This window comes from Rhinatrema bivittatum, chromosome 19 (genome assembly GCF_901001135.1).
Source record: "Rhinatrema bivittatum chromosome 19, aRhiBiv1.1, whole genome shotgun sequence".
Classification (NCBI taxonomy): Eukaryota; Metazoa; Chordata; class Amphibia; order Gymnophiona; family Rhinatrematidae; genus Rhinatrema; species Rhinatrema bivittatum.
This window is the reverse complement of record NC_042633.1, coordinates 11,346,901-11,364,065: the sequence shown is the minus strand read 5'-3', so window position 1 is coordinate 11,364,065 and position 17,165 is coordinate 11,346,901. Positions and strand designations below refer to the sequence as shown.

Below are 17,165 nucleotides of genomic sequence, written 5' to 3'. Positions count from 1 at the left end.
GTATTGTTGTACATCTTATTTTATTATGTATGTTTTTATTGGAAAATGCTTCAATACTTCCCTATGAAGAAGTGCTGTACAAACATTTTAAAAAATAAATAAATACATAAATAAATGTGTTGACTCAGCCATGTTACTTCTAAGTTTTAATATTCAGCTTCACAGAGGGGTGATTTTTTTAGATCAACTGTCAAGCAAGTCCTTATTTACTAGGGCTGCTGCTTCAAGAAACTGTATTTTAAGAAAACAAGATTACATCATGCAAACTCAGATGTTTATTAATGAATAATATGCAATGCAAATACAGGGCCAAATTTTAAAACATACTCGCTGGCGTAGATTTGTGCGCGCAACCCGGCACACACAAATCTACTCCCGATTTTATAACATGCGCGTGCCACTCCCCGCCCCCTTTTTCAAGCCCCGGGACATACGCGCGTCCTGGGGCTTGCATGTGCTGCCGAGCCTATGCAAAATAGGTTTGGTGCGCAGGGGGGGTTTTAAAGGGTTACCCGCATAACCCTTTGAAAATATACCCCACATTGTTTACTTGAGGCTCCCTATGGCTTTCCCCATTAGGAATTGCTTTGTGTTCATGTCTGGTCTGATTAGGATGATATAGCATTTGGGGAAGAATATACAAACCAGCAACCCAGCACTGGAGGACAAAATTGCAAATATTTCCACAGCCACTGTGTATTTTCCTGTTGTGCTTAGATAAGCAGGAATGAAAGAAAGCCAGACAGCAATGAATATAAGCATGCTGAAGGTGATGAACTTAGCCTCATTAAAGCTATCAGGCAACTTTCTAGCTAAAAACGCTACAATGAAGCTGATAGTAGACAACAAGCCCATGTATCCCAGCATGCAGCAGAATGCAGCCAATAATCCTTCATTGCATTCAAGGACTATCTTTCCCATCTGGGATTTCATGCTCATTTGGAAAAATGGGGGAGCCACTATCAGCCAAGTGACACAGATAAGGACCTGAACCAGGCTGCAGGCTAATACCATGGTGTTGGGCAGTCGTGGTCCCACCCATAACTTTAAGTTGCTGGTTGGCTTGGTGGCCTTGAAGGCTATGACCACCATGATGGTCTTGGCCAGCAGGCAAGAAATGCATATAACAAATACAATGCCAAATGCCATCTGACGCACCATGCAGGTCAGTGTTGTGGGGTGGCCTATGAACACTAATGAGCACCCAAAGGACAGGATGAGGGCTAATAACAGGAGATAGCTCAATTCACGATTGTTTGCTTTCACAACTGGGGTGTGGCGGTTCTGGATGAAGACAACAAGGATAGCAGCTGGCATCAGGGCACCAAGCACTGAGATAACAGCCAAAACAATGCCCAATGGTTCTTGATAGGAGAGAAATTCAATGGTCTTCTTCTGGCATCCATCTTGTCTCCTGGTAGGCCATTGGTCATCGGGGCACTTCATGCACTCCGTGGCATCTGCAGGAAGAAGAAATGCCAGATGCGGCTCTGATGAGGAAATTTTGCATGGGAACATCATTTACCTTAAGAGATTCTTTATCTTGTCCCATCTTTTTTATATCATCTTGTTGAATTACAAGCTAAATCTATGTAGCCTGTTAGTGGAGGCATAATTATTTTGTGTATAATTTGTAATGATAATATTGATGTTGCATTTTTTTTTTTAAATGTAACTTGCTTGTGGAAGCTTTGCTGTCTTGAATCCTGCCTTCAGTAAACATTTTCAAATGGAATTGCAGTTTGTAAATTAATACATTAAATTAAATATGGCAAAAGAAAAAGGCTTATTGTTCTGCCTGGTGAAATCCATACAATAAAGTCTAAATGGACAAATTATCCCTTGGACATGAAGCCTTTTACCATAGCAGTTCATATAAATATTTTATTTACTTTCACAGTCCTATGGAAGACAGAATTCTTTCATAGTTGTGTTATTTTCTATTCAATCATCCAAAAGAAATGAGATAATTAATGTTACCAGCTAACTTCAACAGGAAATTATTATGATTGAACCTAGCACTCTTGTTCATCCCCTCTGTCTGACCCTGAACAGTCTCTGACCCTCAGATTAAATCCCTGTCTCCCCACATATTTGTAAGTCTGCTGCCATAATCTCTCATGGAGTCTTCCATACCCCTTTACTCTATTAATCATTGCCATTGTGCTTTCCAGGGATGTGCTGGTTTGCATAGTATGTGCATTAGATGATGACCATTGTTCCCTGGAGGTACTGGTTTATCTGGGCACCTAGGTCAGTTTCCCTCCAACAGATAGACATTACCATGTTAGCTTCCAGGTCCTTATAGGTCTCTTCTTGAAGATGGCACATCATAAATTACTTATTATCTGCAAACCACTGAGGGACTTCAACTCAGGAAAACATCACAGGGCCTAAAAGTATGATTTAGTGCATTCAAACCTTGAGAAAGAAGGTGTAAACCTAATTTTTCAGGCAAGCTTTTAGTGATGAAGAGGGATTAATTTCCGGTTAGTAACTAATAGGGATGTGAATCATTTTTGAACAATTAAAATTATCGTCAGATAATTTTAAAATCATCCAAAATCGTTAGAGTGCATGATACAATACAAATCCCCCGATTTATCGTCAGGGGCATTTGTATTGTATCGTTAAATAGGGCGCTGGAAAACCGGCACACCAAAAAAACCCTAAAACCCACCCCGAACCTTTAAAACAAATCCCACACCCTCCCGAATCCCCCCAAAATGTTTTAAATTACCTGGGGTCCAGTGGGGGGGTCCCGACGCGATCTCCAGCTCTCTGGCCACGGCTGCATTGAGAAATGGCGCTGGTGGCCCTTTGTCCTTATCATGTGACAGGGCAAAGGTAGCGCCGGCGCCATTTTGGTTCCTGGCTCCCGACGTCACGAGTGCAGGAGATCACCCCCGGACCCTGGCTGGACCCCCAGGGATTTTTGGCGAGCTTGGGGGGGCCTCCTGACCCCCACAAGACTTGCCAAAAGTCCAGCGGGGGTCCGGGAGTGACCTCCTGCACGCGGGCCGTATTGCCAATCTTCAAAATGGCGCCGGTGTATGACGTAGTGAGGGCAAAGGTAGACGCGAACCCATGAGAAGAAATAGAGACGGATGCCCTGATAAAAATTTATTTACAATCAACGGGTCGCCTCAGCGAACGGGGAGATTGGGGTTTTTATGAAAATAGCTTAAGAAAAAATTGATAAACAAAAATTGATTTATCACTAAACCTGGATAATAAAAATAAAGAATAATAGACGGGGCGAAAGAAAAGGACACCCACCAATTGGTTGTCCTTTAATAGAGCCACCGTACAGAAGCTACACCATAGCACAAGCATTCCCTTGTATTGGTGTATGTCGGAGAATTAATTGCATCAGTAGCATGGGTTCCTCTTAGTGTTTGGGTAATTGCCAGGTTCTTGTGGCCTGGTTTTGGCCTCTGTTGGAAACAGGATGCTGGGCTTGATGGACCCTTGGTCTGACCCAGCATGGCAATTTCTTATGTTTTTATGTTCTTATCAGGGTTTGTAGACATGCTTTCATTTGATAATGTTCTCTGCTTTACTTAGTTGTTACTTCAGCTAAGTTCAATGAAGGCTGATGTTTGGTATGGGATGCAGTCTATTCATTTATTGATATCAATTGCTAGATATATTTTTGTTTTTATTATGCATGTTCTTGTACCCTGCTGTGAATGTTGGATTCTGCATGTACAATTTCTTTCAAATAAATAAATAAAACACAAGGAAATTGGGTGGTGCTCTTGAGCAGCGACCAAGATGGCCGCGTAATCCATATGCTCTGAGAAATCCGCACATGTATGGGATATCTCTGCTCTTAAATCTACGCTGAGCAGCATTTTTTTTTTGCTTCACTTGCACATCTATAATGTCAGTGTCGAAGTCTGGGAAGATAGAGGCAGCCTTCACAACCGGAGGAGGAACTAAACGAGCAAAGGCCAACCCTACATCTCCTGACAGGTCCTCCTCTATGAGGAAGATAGCATAGGTGGACCCCATCCTAACGGAGCACAGATCACTAAAAGAAATGCTCCAAAATAACATGGACTCTACGGTTGTGATCCACGAGGACCTCTCGGAATTATCGCAATGCTTCTCTAATTTTGTTTCCGGCCTTGAAGGGGTAGAAGCGCAAACAGAATCTCTGCTTTTAACGTCTGCGCAACTTCCCATTCTCTCGCAAAAAGTGGAGCACTTGCAATGGGATCTCGAAGACCTCTCCAACAGGAACAGGTAGAATAATATTCACCTGTTAGGAATTTCAAAAGTATCGGAAGACTCTGATGTCATAAAGTTCCTGACCGATCTCATTCCCACATGTCTTCACCTCAAAATCGATTTTCCTCTAGAGATTGAACATCTCACCATATTCCTTCTTGGCAGCCAACACACTTCAAGCATCTGCAGCCTATTATCCTCAAACTACTGCGATACCCGCAAGTACTGGAAATATTATCGACGGCACAAGCCAAGGTGCCGATCTCTTACCAAGGCTTCTCTTTGTTCCTGATCTGGCAAAATCTACAGCGGCCTGTAGGTGCCGATCTCTTACCAAGGATTCTCTTTGTTCCTGATCTGGCAAAATCTACAGCGGCCTGTAGGAAGGCCCTTCTGATATTACACCCGTGCCTGGAAGCTTTAGGCGCTTGTTTTCGTCTGCTATATCCAGCCGATATGAGGGTTACTTGCCATAGACAAACCAAAACCTTTGAGGCCCTGGAGGCTTTGGAGGCATATCTCACATCGCTGGATGAGTCATCTGGAATGGTGACCTCTATTCTTTCTGGTGTTCAGAGTGCAGTTGCTCTCCTGCAGAGGTGAATTGGAAATATTTGTGGGTATCATTGTTATGCATCTCACTGTCTTCCAGTTTAACTCAAACTTCATTTTTTATTTCACATAGGGCGGTATGGACCCCGTGGAAATTTTTTCGGGCAGGTTTGCTACACTCACATCAATGTTGGTCATGCTCTCTCCCAAGAGCAATGCTATCCCATATGCTTTTTGAGTGTACTATTGTTTCTTCCTTTTGGCAGAAGATATGGGATATAATTTTGTGAATTTTACTCTGCCTGGCCACATTACCTTTTGCATAATTGTTTTTAGGGAAGCAGTGTTTTACTCCTTGCTGCCATCACCAAACCACATAAGAACATAAGAAATGCCATACTGGGTCAGAACAAAGGCTCATCAAGCCAAGTATCCTGTTTCAACAGTGGCCAATCCAAGTCACAAGTACCTGGCAAGTACCCAACTCGGTATAACAAACAAACAATAAATAAATAAATAAATAAATAAATAAATAAATAAATAAATCTCATGGACCTTTTCTATAGGAATTTATCCAAACTTTTTTTAAAACCCAGTTACACTAACTGCTGTAAGCACATCCTCTGGCAATGAATTCCAGAGATTAACTATGTGCTGAGTGAAAAAGAATTTTCTTCGATATGTTTTAAATGAGCTACTTGCAAACTTCATGGAGTGTCCCCTAGTCCTTCTATTATCTGAGAGTAAATAACCGATTGTTGCATGGTGGACCCCTAGCTGAGATGAAGTTGGCGCTACCTACAGGAGGAGACCCCTTGCAGGTCTTCATCATCGTTGGCGGGTACAGGACCTTCACCAATACCAGGCCTCTTTCCCTGCAGGTTGAGCCCTTAGGTTCCAGGGCTGGCTGGTGTAAATACGCATGAGTCTCCAGATGACGATGAATCCCATGATGAGAAAATGAAGTCAGGCGTACCAGAGGTCTGAGGCAGGTGGCTAGCAACAGTGTTCAGAAGGAGGCCAAAGGTCAGGGCAGGTGGTGAGCAAGAGAAACCAAAGAACAGGCAGATGGTTAGGGAAGGCAGCATACAAGATGAAATCCAGGAACGTACCGAGGTCAGGACCAGAAGAGCGGTCACGGAGAAGAATGAGTGGAGCAGGGACCAGGAACTGGAGGCTAGGCAGGAACTGGAATGTGGGGCAAGATCAGGAACACAAGGAACAGGAACAGGCAGGAACTGGAACACGGAGCAGAATCAGGCAGGAACTGGAACACGGAACAACCAGCATCTCTGAGGCAGAGTGGGACCTGTTGCTGAGGCGAGGAACTGACGGTCAGGCAGGGTTTAAAAAGTCCCATGGCCTGAAGTCATCATTCTATCCTTCTGGAAGCACAGTGATGTGCTTAATGAACATTTTTGGTGGAACTCTGTGTTGCTCGGTGGACCCCTAGCCGAGATGAGGTTGATGCTACAACCAGGCAGATGGGCAGGCAGATGGACCCAATAGGTCCTTGTTGTCAGGAGGCGGCTTCGGGAGAGGAGACCCAACAGGACCTTCACCTGTAGCAGCCCATGTTCACCGCAGGTTGAATCCTTGGGTAATGAGGCCGGCAGGACTTAGGCGCGGGTCTCTCGTAGATGACAATTCCAGAAGACAGGAGACCGAAGCAACGTCAGACATACCAGAGGTCATGGCAGGCAGTGGATGATAGTAACCAGGCACAGTCCAATAGCTGGGGCAGGCGGCAAACAGGAAGAGTCGTAGAACAGGCAGATGGTCAGGGCAGGCAGAAAGCAAGGCAGAATCCAGGAATGAAGCAGAGTCAGAGCCAGGAGAGCAGATGGATGGGGGTGAGGAGGAAGGACAAGAACCAGGAATGGGAACCAGGAACCAGGAGCAGGAATTAGGAACCAGAACAAACAACTCGCACTCTGGAAAGAGTAGGTCCCATTGCTGAGATGAGGGCCTAATGGTCAGGCAAGACTTAAATAGTCCCCTGTCCTGACGTCATCGATGAGGGACATGGGGTATTTTCCCGCTGCTGGCCCTTTAGGAGTCTCAAAGGATTGAGCGTGCCTAGGGGGGCAAGTGTAGCATTGGCATCAGCGGTGGTGCGGCCGACCGAGACGGGGAGCATGGAGGAACAGCCCGAAGGGGACCGGGAGCCCCCTGCAGACCGTAGGTACGCCAGAGCAGCTTCTCCAGGGGCCTGATGTGAGGGATGCAACGAGCGCAACACTCAGTTTGTTTATATAGTAGATATGAAAAGGCAATGGCGGTTAACTATCATCACCTAACCTCCTGGTCTCACGTGTAGAAGTTATTAGACAATTATTTTACGTTATTCAATGAGACTGGCACTGCGCTCTTGTTGCGCGTCCTGTTCGCACCCGGCCCGTGCATGGGCCTGCTCACCTCCCTGGCTCTTCTGCAGGTCCCAGGTCAGCCTCCCTGGTGGCAGCCATGAGCTCTTCCAGGCCTAGGTGTCCTGCTGCGGCGGTTGCTGGGCCTTCCACTGCGCACCAGGCCTCACATCGGAGTTCAGTGTCTTCTGTGGCATTGGCCACGCTCCTACGTGCACGCGGACCGCCCGGCCTCTTGTAGGGCCAGGGGTGGGTCCTACCTCTGCGGCGCGCCCTGATTGAAGGAACTACTTAAGGAAGTTCGTGCCTGCACTTCCTTGCCTTGGCAATCGGGTCGGTATCCTGTTAAGATTGTCACTGTTTGCTAAGCTTGTTCCAGTCTCGTTCCAGTCTTGTTCCAGTCTCATTCCAGCCTTGTTCCAGGATCCTTCTGTTCCAGCCTTGTTCCTGCATCCTACTGTTCCAGCGTCCTTCTGTTCCTGTGTTCGTCTGTCGTCTTCCCAGGTAGTACCTCCGGACTGACTCTCTGGTACTGACCTCAGCCTGATCCTTGAACCTTCTGCCTGCTGCCTGCCTTCTGACCTCAGCATGCCTGTGACTTCATCTGACCTCCAGAACCTGACCTCTGCTTTGTTGACCACCCCTCGGACTGACCATCGGATTCTGACCTCTGCCTGATTGACTATGTCTTCAGATTCTGGCTCTGTCCCTTGCCTTGTCATCGCCTACGCTGTTCTGGTCCTCCTTGCTCCATCTGACCTCCAGTCTCAAACCTGAATGCGCTCCTCTCCTGTCCATGGGTACGCCTGCCTACCATCTCTCCAGGAGACCCTGCGAGGCCCAGCTAAGTCCAAGCGGCCCGGGTCCCTATGGGCTCCTCCCAGGGAGATTGTGGGCTTCTACTGGTGAAGCTCATCCTAGACTCTGCCTCCTCCAGTGCTCTGCCCCCTGGGGCAGGTGCTTCCTGGTCCCTACCAGGGAGCCATTCTCCACTGCTCCAGGACAAGGGTCCACCCCCGAGCGCAACATCTCCCCTCTTCCTACTAATTATTTGGTTTAGTAACTTAGTTCTTTTCTTGGGCAAATTAGTTATTTTATTTTATTTTACTGCTTTCTATTTTTACTTTTCTTTTTATTTATTTTCTTTTATTGTATTTAATTTTATTAACTCACTGTATTGTATTAGATAATTCTTGTGTATCACCCAGTACTATGTTTATTTATTTATTTAGGATTTTTATATACCGACATTCTCAATACAAATATCAAATCAGGTCGGTTTACATAGAACAAAACTGTCGCGGTTGAGGCGTTACATTAAACAGAGTTTCTGAACATAAGAACATAATTATTAAATATTAAATAGACAACAATGTCTCGTCAAAATAACATGAATAAATGTAGGGAATAGTTAAAGAAGAGGGTAGGCTAAATAGGGATATACAGGTAACAGAGAACAGTGTTGATGGGCAAAAAAAAAAAACGTGAGTAATACATGAGCTAGAGAACTAATGCATCAACAAAGGAGTCTTTTTAAAATACGTGGTCTGTCCAGATCAGGCATAATAGGGCCTTGAGGGGGTATGGGCGGTCGTGGAACTTATAGTGGAACTTTATAGTGGACTATTTTGCTCTTTGACCGGTGTCGGAGTGTTCCTGCGATTCTGGATAGGCTTGCCGGAAGAGCCATGTTTTTAGGTTTTTCTTAAAAGTTAGATGACATGTCTCTTGGCGTAGATCCGGCGGTAATGAGTTCCAGAGGGTGGGCCCGGCTGTGGAGAGTGCTCTTTTAGTTAGTGAAGTTTTGATCGGGGGAGCATATAAGGAACCTTTGTAATTGTATCTGATAGGTCTTTGTGATGTGTGAGGGCAGAGTTGCGAGTTTAGATTTAGGTGGGCGATGCCCATAATATCCTTGTGGATCATTGATAATGACTTGAAGGTAATTCTGGCTTTTATAGGAAGCCAGTGAAGGCTGTGGAGAATTGGTGTGATGTGGGCTCTTTTATTTGTGTTGGTGAGTAACCTCGCCGCAGAGTTCTGCACCATCTGTAGGGGTTTTTTAGATAAGACTGGAAGACCTAGCAATAGAGAGTTGCAGTAGTCTAACTTAGACAGAATTAAAGACTGGACTACTAGACGGAAGTCACTGAAGTGGAGGAGTGGTTTCAGATTTTTTAGCACTTGAAGTTTGAAAGTTCTGTCTTCTTCACTGTATTATTCAATGGTACTCTGGTTCTGTATATGTGAAGCTTGTTACTTTAATAAAAACAATTGAACATAAAAAAAAGTTTAAAAAAATTTAAAAAACATACGTCTTTAAAAAAGCTATTGGCAACACAAGATAAAAAGGTTTCTGTCAACATAGATTAATAAATTGAGGCATGTCCGGAAGTACATGGTTTTTCTTTTTTTTTCCTTTTTTGTCAATTTTTCATTGCATATTTTTAGTTGTTATATATACCGTTTGATGATTTTATTATTTTTTAAATGTCATAAGAGTTTTAGTGTCTAACATTGTGAATGTTATATTGTAAATCGCCCAGATCAACATTGATTGTAGGGTGCGGTATTTAAAAATCTTAAATAAATAAAGTAAAATAGTAAAACAGAAGGCAATTCTTCACTAAGAAATCTACTTTTTAAGATTTTAATATATAAGCTGGAACATGTTTTTCTTTAAACATTTGCTTGGAATTGAAACTGCATTACCCTGTAATCAGGGATGGATTTAGGATTTTGCCACTTCTATGCACATTTGGTGTTTCCCCCATCTACTGTAAGGATTTGTTTCTAGGCAGCAGAGGGCTGTTCTCTGCTAAGTGAGTTTCAGGAAAGCTGGGAGGTGACAAATCTTGGCCATCTTGATGCACCTACATTTTTGCAGCCCTAGGAACAAGCATAATGGTGCCTATTGACAAATCCAGGGGTCATTAAACTGACTGAGACAGAACCATTGTACCCTCTAATACCTAGGAATGTGCATTCGTTTACATTCGTGACATAGTGAGGGCAAAAGCGATCGGCGCCATTTTGAGTATTGGCATCGGACGGCCGGGTTGCAGGAGGTCGCTCCCGGACCCCCGCTGGACTTTTGTCAAGTCTTGTAGGGGTCAGGAGGTCCCCCCAAGCTGGCCAAAAGTCCCTGTGGGTCCAACGGGGGTCCCGGAGCGACCTCCTGCACGCCGGCCGTCCGATGCCAGGACTCAAAATGGCACCGATAGCCTTTGCCCATACTATGTCACAGGGGCTACCGGTGCCATTGTTCAGCCCCTGTCAAATGGTAGGAGCACAAGATGGCACCAGTGACCATGTGACAGGGGCTGACCAATGGCACCGGTAGCCCCTGTGACACAGGCTATCGGCGCCATGATGAAACCGGCAAACGAGTGCAGGGATGGCTTCTGGACTCCACGCTGGACCACCAGGGAGTTTTGGTAAGTCTTGAGGGGGTCAGGAGGGTGGGGGGTTGTAGTTAATTTTAATTTTAGCCGGGACACGAATTTAACTCGCCGTATTAACGCATCGGGGCACCATACGGCCGAATGTAACGCATTTGCGCCCCGACAAATCCGAATCACGAATGCAATGAAAACCTTTTGGCTGCACATCCCTACTCAGTGGTAGTGTACAGCAAGACACTGCACTGTGTGTCTGTGTGTGTAGTTTTCCACACTCACACATATTGGTACAGTGGTGTTCAGTACAACCAATAAAGAAATAATCCTTTTAATCCAAATTCCCAGTAGGCAGTGACATTAAAATCCATGATGTCAGGGAAAGGTACACGTCGAGTTATTAGCACTGGCAGAGGAGGCACTGACAGAGGAGGTAATTCAAGCGGCAGTACCCATTAAAGTTAAAAATGGACCTGTTCCAATCCAAAATCTCTGGAGGGGCAGGCAGTTCCAGCCAGAAAAAACTTAAATTTAAAGATGATTCACCGCCACCACCTATTTCTGACCCTGTTTTGGAGGAGAGGGAAGGGGAGGCTGTGCCATTCAAGGCCGTTGGGGTAGTGGAGAAAGCAAAAGAGCAAGACCTAAAAGCAGCAGTGCGACAGCATACTCTAGTTAGCGCTGACGATGTAGCACAATCACTGCTTCTGATTCCGATGAAGAATCATCTTGTATGGGATTTCCTTAATCAGAAATGGAAGACATAATAGCTGAAAAAGGTTTAGGAGGATTAGTTAGTTCCATCTTAGCCTCCACTTCAGTGCTGGAGGAAAGAGAGGAAACTGGTGATGATGATGAGGAAGAGCAGTCAGTGCAAGCAGAGCGTCTGACTGATGCCCCTGGCATTGCTTCTCAGGGTGCACCCACTACTTCAACTCCAGTGCCAGCATCCACCCCAAAGGCTATTACTAGCAACGGTAACATGGAATAGACTTAGTTTTTGGGTACTTGCCAGGTTCTTATGGCCTGGATTGGCCACTGTTGGAAACAGGATGCTGGGCTTGATGGACCCTTTGTCTGACCCAGTATGGCATGTTCTTATGTTCTTAAGGGATCACAAAAGAAATCTGGAGCCACTTTAAAGTGAGGTAGGACCCACATTTTGCTCAGTGTAATTACTGTGCCAGGGATATTAGCAGAGGCAAGCAAGTAGGCCATCTAACTAATTCTGAAATGATGCATTATATGCAGAAGCAACATCCATCAGTGCTGACATCTGGGGATGGTGGCAGTACCAGTCAGGGGACCCTTTTTTCCAGGCAGTGTAAAGTGGTTGAAAAGGAGCAGAGTCATCCCACGCCCTCAGCCCCTTCCAGCAGTCAAGTGGCAGGCCAGCAGCCCCTTGCTATGCATCAGAAGCGACAACCCACCATGGAGGAAATAGGGTGGTGTTCGGTAGCACTATCCCGGGGAAGGATGCAGGCAGCCTCAAAAGTTGTAACCAGGAGCATCGGGGAAATGATTGCCCTTGATGATCAGCCCTTGCAGGTAGTGGAGAATTTGGGTTGCAAGTGTTTGCTGCAGGTCTTAGCTCCAAATTACAAAGTCCCCTCCAGAACCACATTTAGCAGAAAGGTCATCCCCAGCCTCTACAACCAGTGTCACAGTCGCATCCAAGCACTGCTAGCTAAGGCAGAGGGGAGTGTGCATTTCACCTGCGATATCTGGACCACCATGAACGCTTCACACTCTTTCCTCTCCCTGACAGCACACTGGTGGGACCTGGCTGAGGCAGGGGCAGGCAGCAGCTCTATTAATGACCAAGTATCAGGGTGCAGGTGGGCTTTACTGCACACCCACCTGACAGACGAGGCCCATACCTCGGCCAATATTCTATCATGCATCAGAGACATGCTGGAGGGGTGGCAACTACATGAGGCAGGGTTCTTTGTCACAGACATTGGTGCAAACATGGTAAAGGCAATATATGACAGGGGCTTTCAGAACATCTGTTTTGCACACACTCTGGCCCTGGTAGTGAAGTCAGCTCTGGGGTTGGAGTCCAAGCAGCAAGACAATGAATACCTGCATACGTTAATACAGAAGTGCAGGAATATAGCATAGAATGGGCTAGAGAGAAAGCAGCTGGCATGAAGGACTCTCAGCCCACCCAAGCAAAGGAGACACCAGCACAAATGTCAGTGACACTGTATCTCGCAGAGCCCACTGAGGACATGGAGACAGATCCGCTGGCATATTGGGCACACAAGTCCACTGTCTGGCCACACCTAGCCAAAGTGGCTCAGCAATATCTGTCATGTCCACCAACCAGTGTGCCCAGTGAACGTTTATTTTCAATGACAGGGAATATCATGAGCCCTCATCGCTCAAGGCTGGCACCAGAGTTAATGGAAAAGCTAGTGTTTTTGAAAATAAACATGCCTTTGCTTGGGTTTCCAGATTTTCCCTGTGAATGCCAAGATGAAAAAAGTACTTTAAAGCCTTGCAGCACCTCTGCCTATCTTATATGCTCTGGATATATCAGCACATGGACCTGACCTCTTTGCTGTGCATGTCTGTCTCGCACCTTATGTCACGCTACAAGGGCCTGACCTCATTGCTGTGCCTGTCTGTTTCACGCCTTATGTCTATATCAATCAACACCTTTTCTGGGGTCTGATGAGCACCTTAACCCGGTGTTTGGTTCATCCCGCAGCGCCATTTCTGCTTACCAAAAGTGGCCCACTAGGTACTCGCATTCCATGCCCGGCTTCATGCCAGTGAGCCGGGCGTCTTACCCATTTCAATTTTGAGAATAGGTTGAATGGAACAATTTCATCTTCCTGGTGGTGCCCTTCTGTCAATATATTTAAGTTTCAGCTTTGCAACCATTCTCCCCCCGGAACCCAAAGACTTGGTTTCCCGGGAACTGCTCGGCAGGTAATGTGAATAATGCCACCAGATCGCTAGTCAGCATCGTTTATGGTCGGAACTATGACGGTATCTGATCGTCTTCGAATCTCTGACTTTCACTCTTGATTAATGAAAATATTCTTGGCAAATGCATTCGCTTTGCTTTGTCTTGCACCAGTACAAGAATTTCAACTCTAGTGGTACAATATGAATGCCCCTGGCTGTCCCTCTTAATCATGGCCCCAGTTCCGAAAACCAACAAAATAAAGCTGGAGTCCTATTCCATTATTCCTAGCTGAAGTATTCAGGTGACTGGCCTGCTTTGAACACTAATTTTTTCAAAGTAAACAGTTTGATATCACATAATACTGACAGACTGTAGGTGGCACCTGAGGGTATAGGACAGAGTCAGTCAAAACTTGTCTGCATCTGCTGGTGGGGAGCAAAACCCAGGAGTCTGAACTGACCCATGTTGAACTTCTGTTCACATGGAACCCTTCTCCACTTTGACCTTCAAAGTTCTCATTTGTATTTCTGCTATTTCCCCCATATTTTCAAATACTAGCGAGAGTTAACTAGATGCCAACGGAACCGCCACACTTTCCAAGGCTCGGGCCCCACTCTTGAGGCAAACCCATTCCAGGGTGCCCTGTCCTTCACAAAGAAAAGAGAACTCTCCCTGGGGCTCTTTTTGAATATTTGCTACCTCCACCAAGATCTGCACCCACAGCGGCTCCACCCAGGCATAATTCATCATCTTTCAGGTCCTAGCATGCATGTTAGACTCCTTGGTCCGTGTTTCAAGACGGGTCGGGTGGACAGTATGCCCAGGTAGATAGTCACGGTGAAAGCAGGGGGGGGCTATATTCAACCCCCCCCCCCACCCCACCGCCCACATGAGGGGGAGGGGGTTCCAGAGGAGGGTGCAGCAGCAGTCATCTCTCCGTGCCTGCCTATCAACACCAGAGGGACCTGACTACCTCCACTGTGCCTGCCTGTCTTGCCCCTATCAACACCAGAGGGGCCTGTCTACCTCCACTGTGCCTGCCTGTCTTGCCCCTATGAACACCAGAGGGACGACTATATCTCCACCGTGCCTGCCTGTCTTGCCCCTATCAACACCACAGGGACCTGACTCTACCGCCACTGTGCTGGCCTGTCTTGCCCCTATGAACACCAGAGGGACCTGACTATATCTCCACTGTGCCTGCCTCTCTTTCCCCTATGAACACCAGAGGGACTTGACTATATCTCCACTGTGCCTGCCTCTCTTTCCCCTATCAAAATCAGAGGGACCTGACTCTACCTTCACTGTGCCTGCCTGTCTTGCCCCTATCACCTTTCTGCCACTCTGCCTTGCTACCATACACCAGACATCAGACGACTCTACTCCTTGTGGTGTTCTTGCCACTATCATGGTTCCTCAGTGTGTTGGTGCTAGTCTTTCTGCTGCTTTGTCCCTTTATCGGCGCCTTGGGGTTTTTTCTGACACCTTTTCTGCTTGCTTTGTTCGCCCTTCATTGTGCTGTAGGATGTTGATGCCACTTGTCGTGCCACTTTGCCTCTCATGCTGCCTTCGAGGGTTCATGCAACTGTTATTGGTGCTGTCTTTTGAAGCTTTGGGGTGTTTTTGACACTCTTGCTGCTGCTTTGCACCTCTGTTAAAGCACGCTTGCCACTCCTGGTACCCCTTTGTCCCTTTACAGTGCCTTAGGCTATTCACGCCACTTTGGTGCCACGTTGCCATAGTGTAAGTACCTTGGAGCTCTTTTGCCCTTCTAATGATTGCTTCCAGAAGTTTCATCCAAATTGATAAGAAAACCCAAATTCTGCAGCCAAAAATGGGCTGCAATACTTCCCCTATTGACTTTAATGGCAAATGAAAAACAAATCAAACTAATAAACAAATATATATATATATTTTTTTGCTTTGAAACTAATGAAATGAATTGGGGTCCCAACGAAACGAATAAACGAACCAAAACAATTTTTTTTCTTCTGCACAACCCTAATACCAACCCTCAGTCTTACCAAATATTCTCACTAATGAGTGTAATTAATACCACTCACCTGTTTGGTTACTAAACTCATCTTCAGAGCAGGGGACACAATCAAAGCAGCAGGCAGGTTGGCCTTCAAGAATGGCCTTCCGGAACCCAGGACCACAGCTCTCGCTGCAGGTAGAGACAGGAGCCTTAACAGAGAGAAGTGTGAAGAGGAACAGAGTAAATGTATCTATTAATAAACTTCAGGCAATAGTGGTGAATAAGGTTAGACACACTGGAAAAAGTGAAAAAAATGAAAATTCAAAAATTGATCTAAAAAAATATGGATAGTAAAAGTTAGGTATATGAATCAGTACCGGACTCGTTTCCTGTATCGGGTTCGGGGAAAAACCATGGGAAATCTCCGTTCCCGCAGTTCTTAGCGATTTTGTTCAGCTGTCTCGTGCCGAAAAAAACAAAACACCCCAACCCTTTAAATTTAATTAGTTTGAATCCCCCACCCTCCTGACCCCCTCAAAACATTTTTTAGGTACCTGGTGGTCCAGCGGGGGTCCCGGGAGCGATCTCCTACTCTCAGGCTGTCAGCTGTCAGTAAACAAAATGGCACCGATGGCCCTTTGCCCTTACAATGTGACAGGGGCTATCTGTTCCATTGGCCAGTCCCTGTCACATGGTAGGAGCAATGGATGGCCGGCGCCATCTTTAAAAATGTCGCGGGCCATCCATTGCTCCTACCATGTGACAGGGTAATGGCACAGATAGCCAATGGCACAGATAGCCCCTGTCACATGGTAAGAGCAAATGGCCATCGGTGCCATTTTGATTATTTTATTTATTTATTTAACAGTTTTTTATACCGACCTTCATAGTAAATTACCATATCGGATCGGTTTACAGTTTAACAAAGGGAAAAAAGAAAACTAGAGTAACAAATTCACGTAAACGAAAGATAACAATAAGTAGGAATAAGTCAAAGTTACAATCAACAGGGGGCGAGAACTTGGAAGCTTGCAACAAGCTGGAAAGAAGAAAGGCCAGTAAAAGTAATTTTACCATAGCGTGTACAAGTTAATAAACTTAAGAACGGTACTTTAACCTGAATGTCTCAGAGTCCATTTATTTTTTCTTTGAGAAACGGAGAGCCAGACCAGGTAGGAAAGAAGGCCAACTAGTGATTGTCTGGTGGTTCAGGGAAGGCTTGGTGAAAGAGCCAGGTTTTAAGTCTTTTTCTGAAAGTTAAAAGGCTTGGCTCCAGTCTGAGGTTTGATGGGATACTGTTCCAAACAGAAGGGCCTGCTATCGAAAAGGCTCTGTCTTTGGTCATAGCGAGGCGTGTGGCTTTAGTGGGGGGAACATTAAGAGTGCCTTTGTAAATGTCTCTAGTTGGTCTGTTAGAGGAGTAGAGTTTGAAAGGTATTTCCAGGTCAAGTTGAAGTTGATGATGGATGGTTTTATGGATTAAGGTGATTGATTTGTATAGAATTCTGTAATTTACTGGTAACAGTGGCAGCCAATGGCCCGAGAGCAGGAGATCGCTCCCGGGACCCCCGCTGGTCAACCAGGTACCTTAAAAATATTTTTTGGGGGGTTGGGAGGGTGGGGGATTCAAACAAATTAAATTTAAAGGGTCAGGGTGGATTTGGGGGTTGTTTTGTGTGCCCTTTCTTCCTGCCCCCCCAAAACGATATGAGAAC

General features: G+C 45.8%; 1 protein-coding gene across 1 annotated transcript in view; it reads right to left on the bottom strand.

Moving 5' to 3' along the window:
• LOC115081145 (vomeronasal type-2 receptor 26-like) overlaps nt 1-17,165 on the bottom strand; it is a 54,794-nt gene that overhangs the window by 22,454 nt on the left and 15,175 nt on the right. The window contains exons 2-3 of the mRNA XM_029585651.1: nt 15,536-15,659; nt 551-1,460 (exon numbers count right to left, since the gene is read on the bottom strand). Coding sequence (XP_029441511.1) covers nt 551-1,460; nt 15,536-15,659 — 1,034 coding nt within the window. The remainder of the gene's footprint in view (nt 1-550; nt 1,461-15,535; nt 15,660-17,165) is intronic.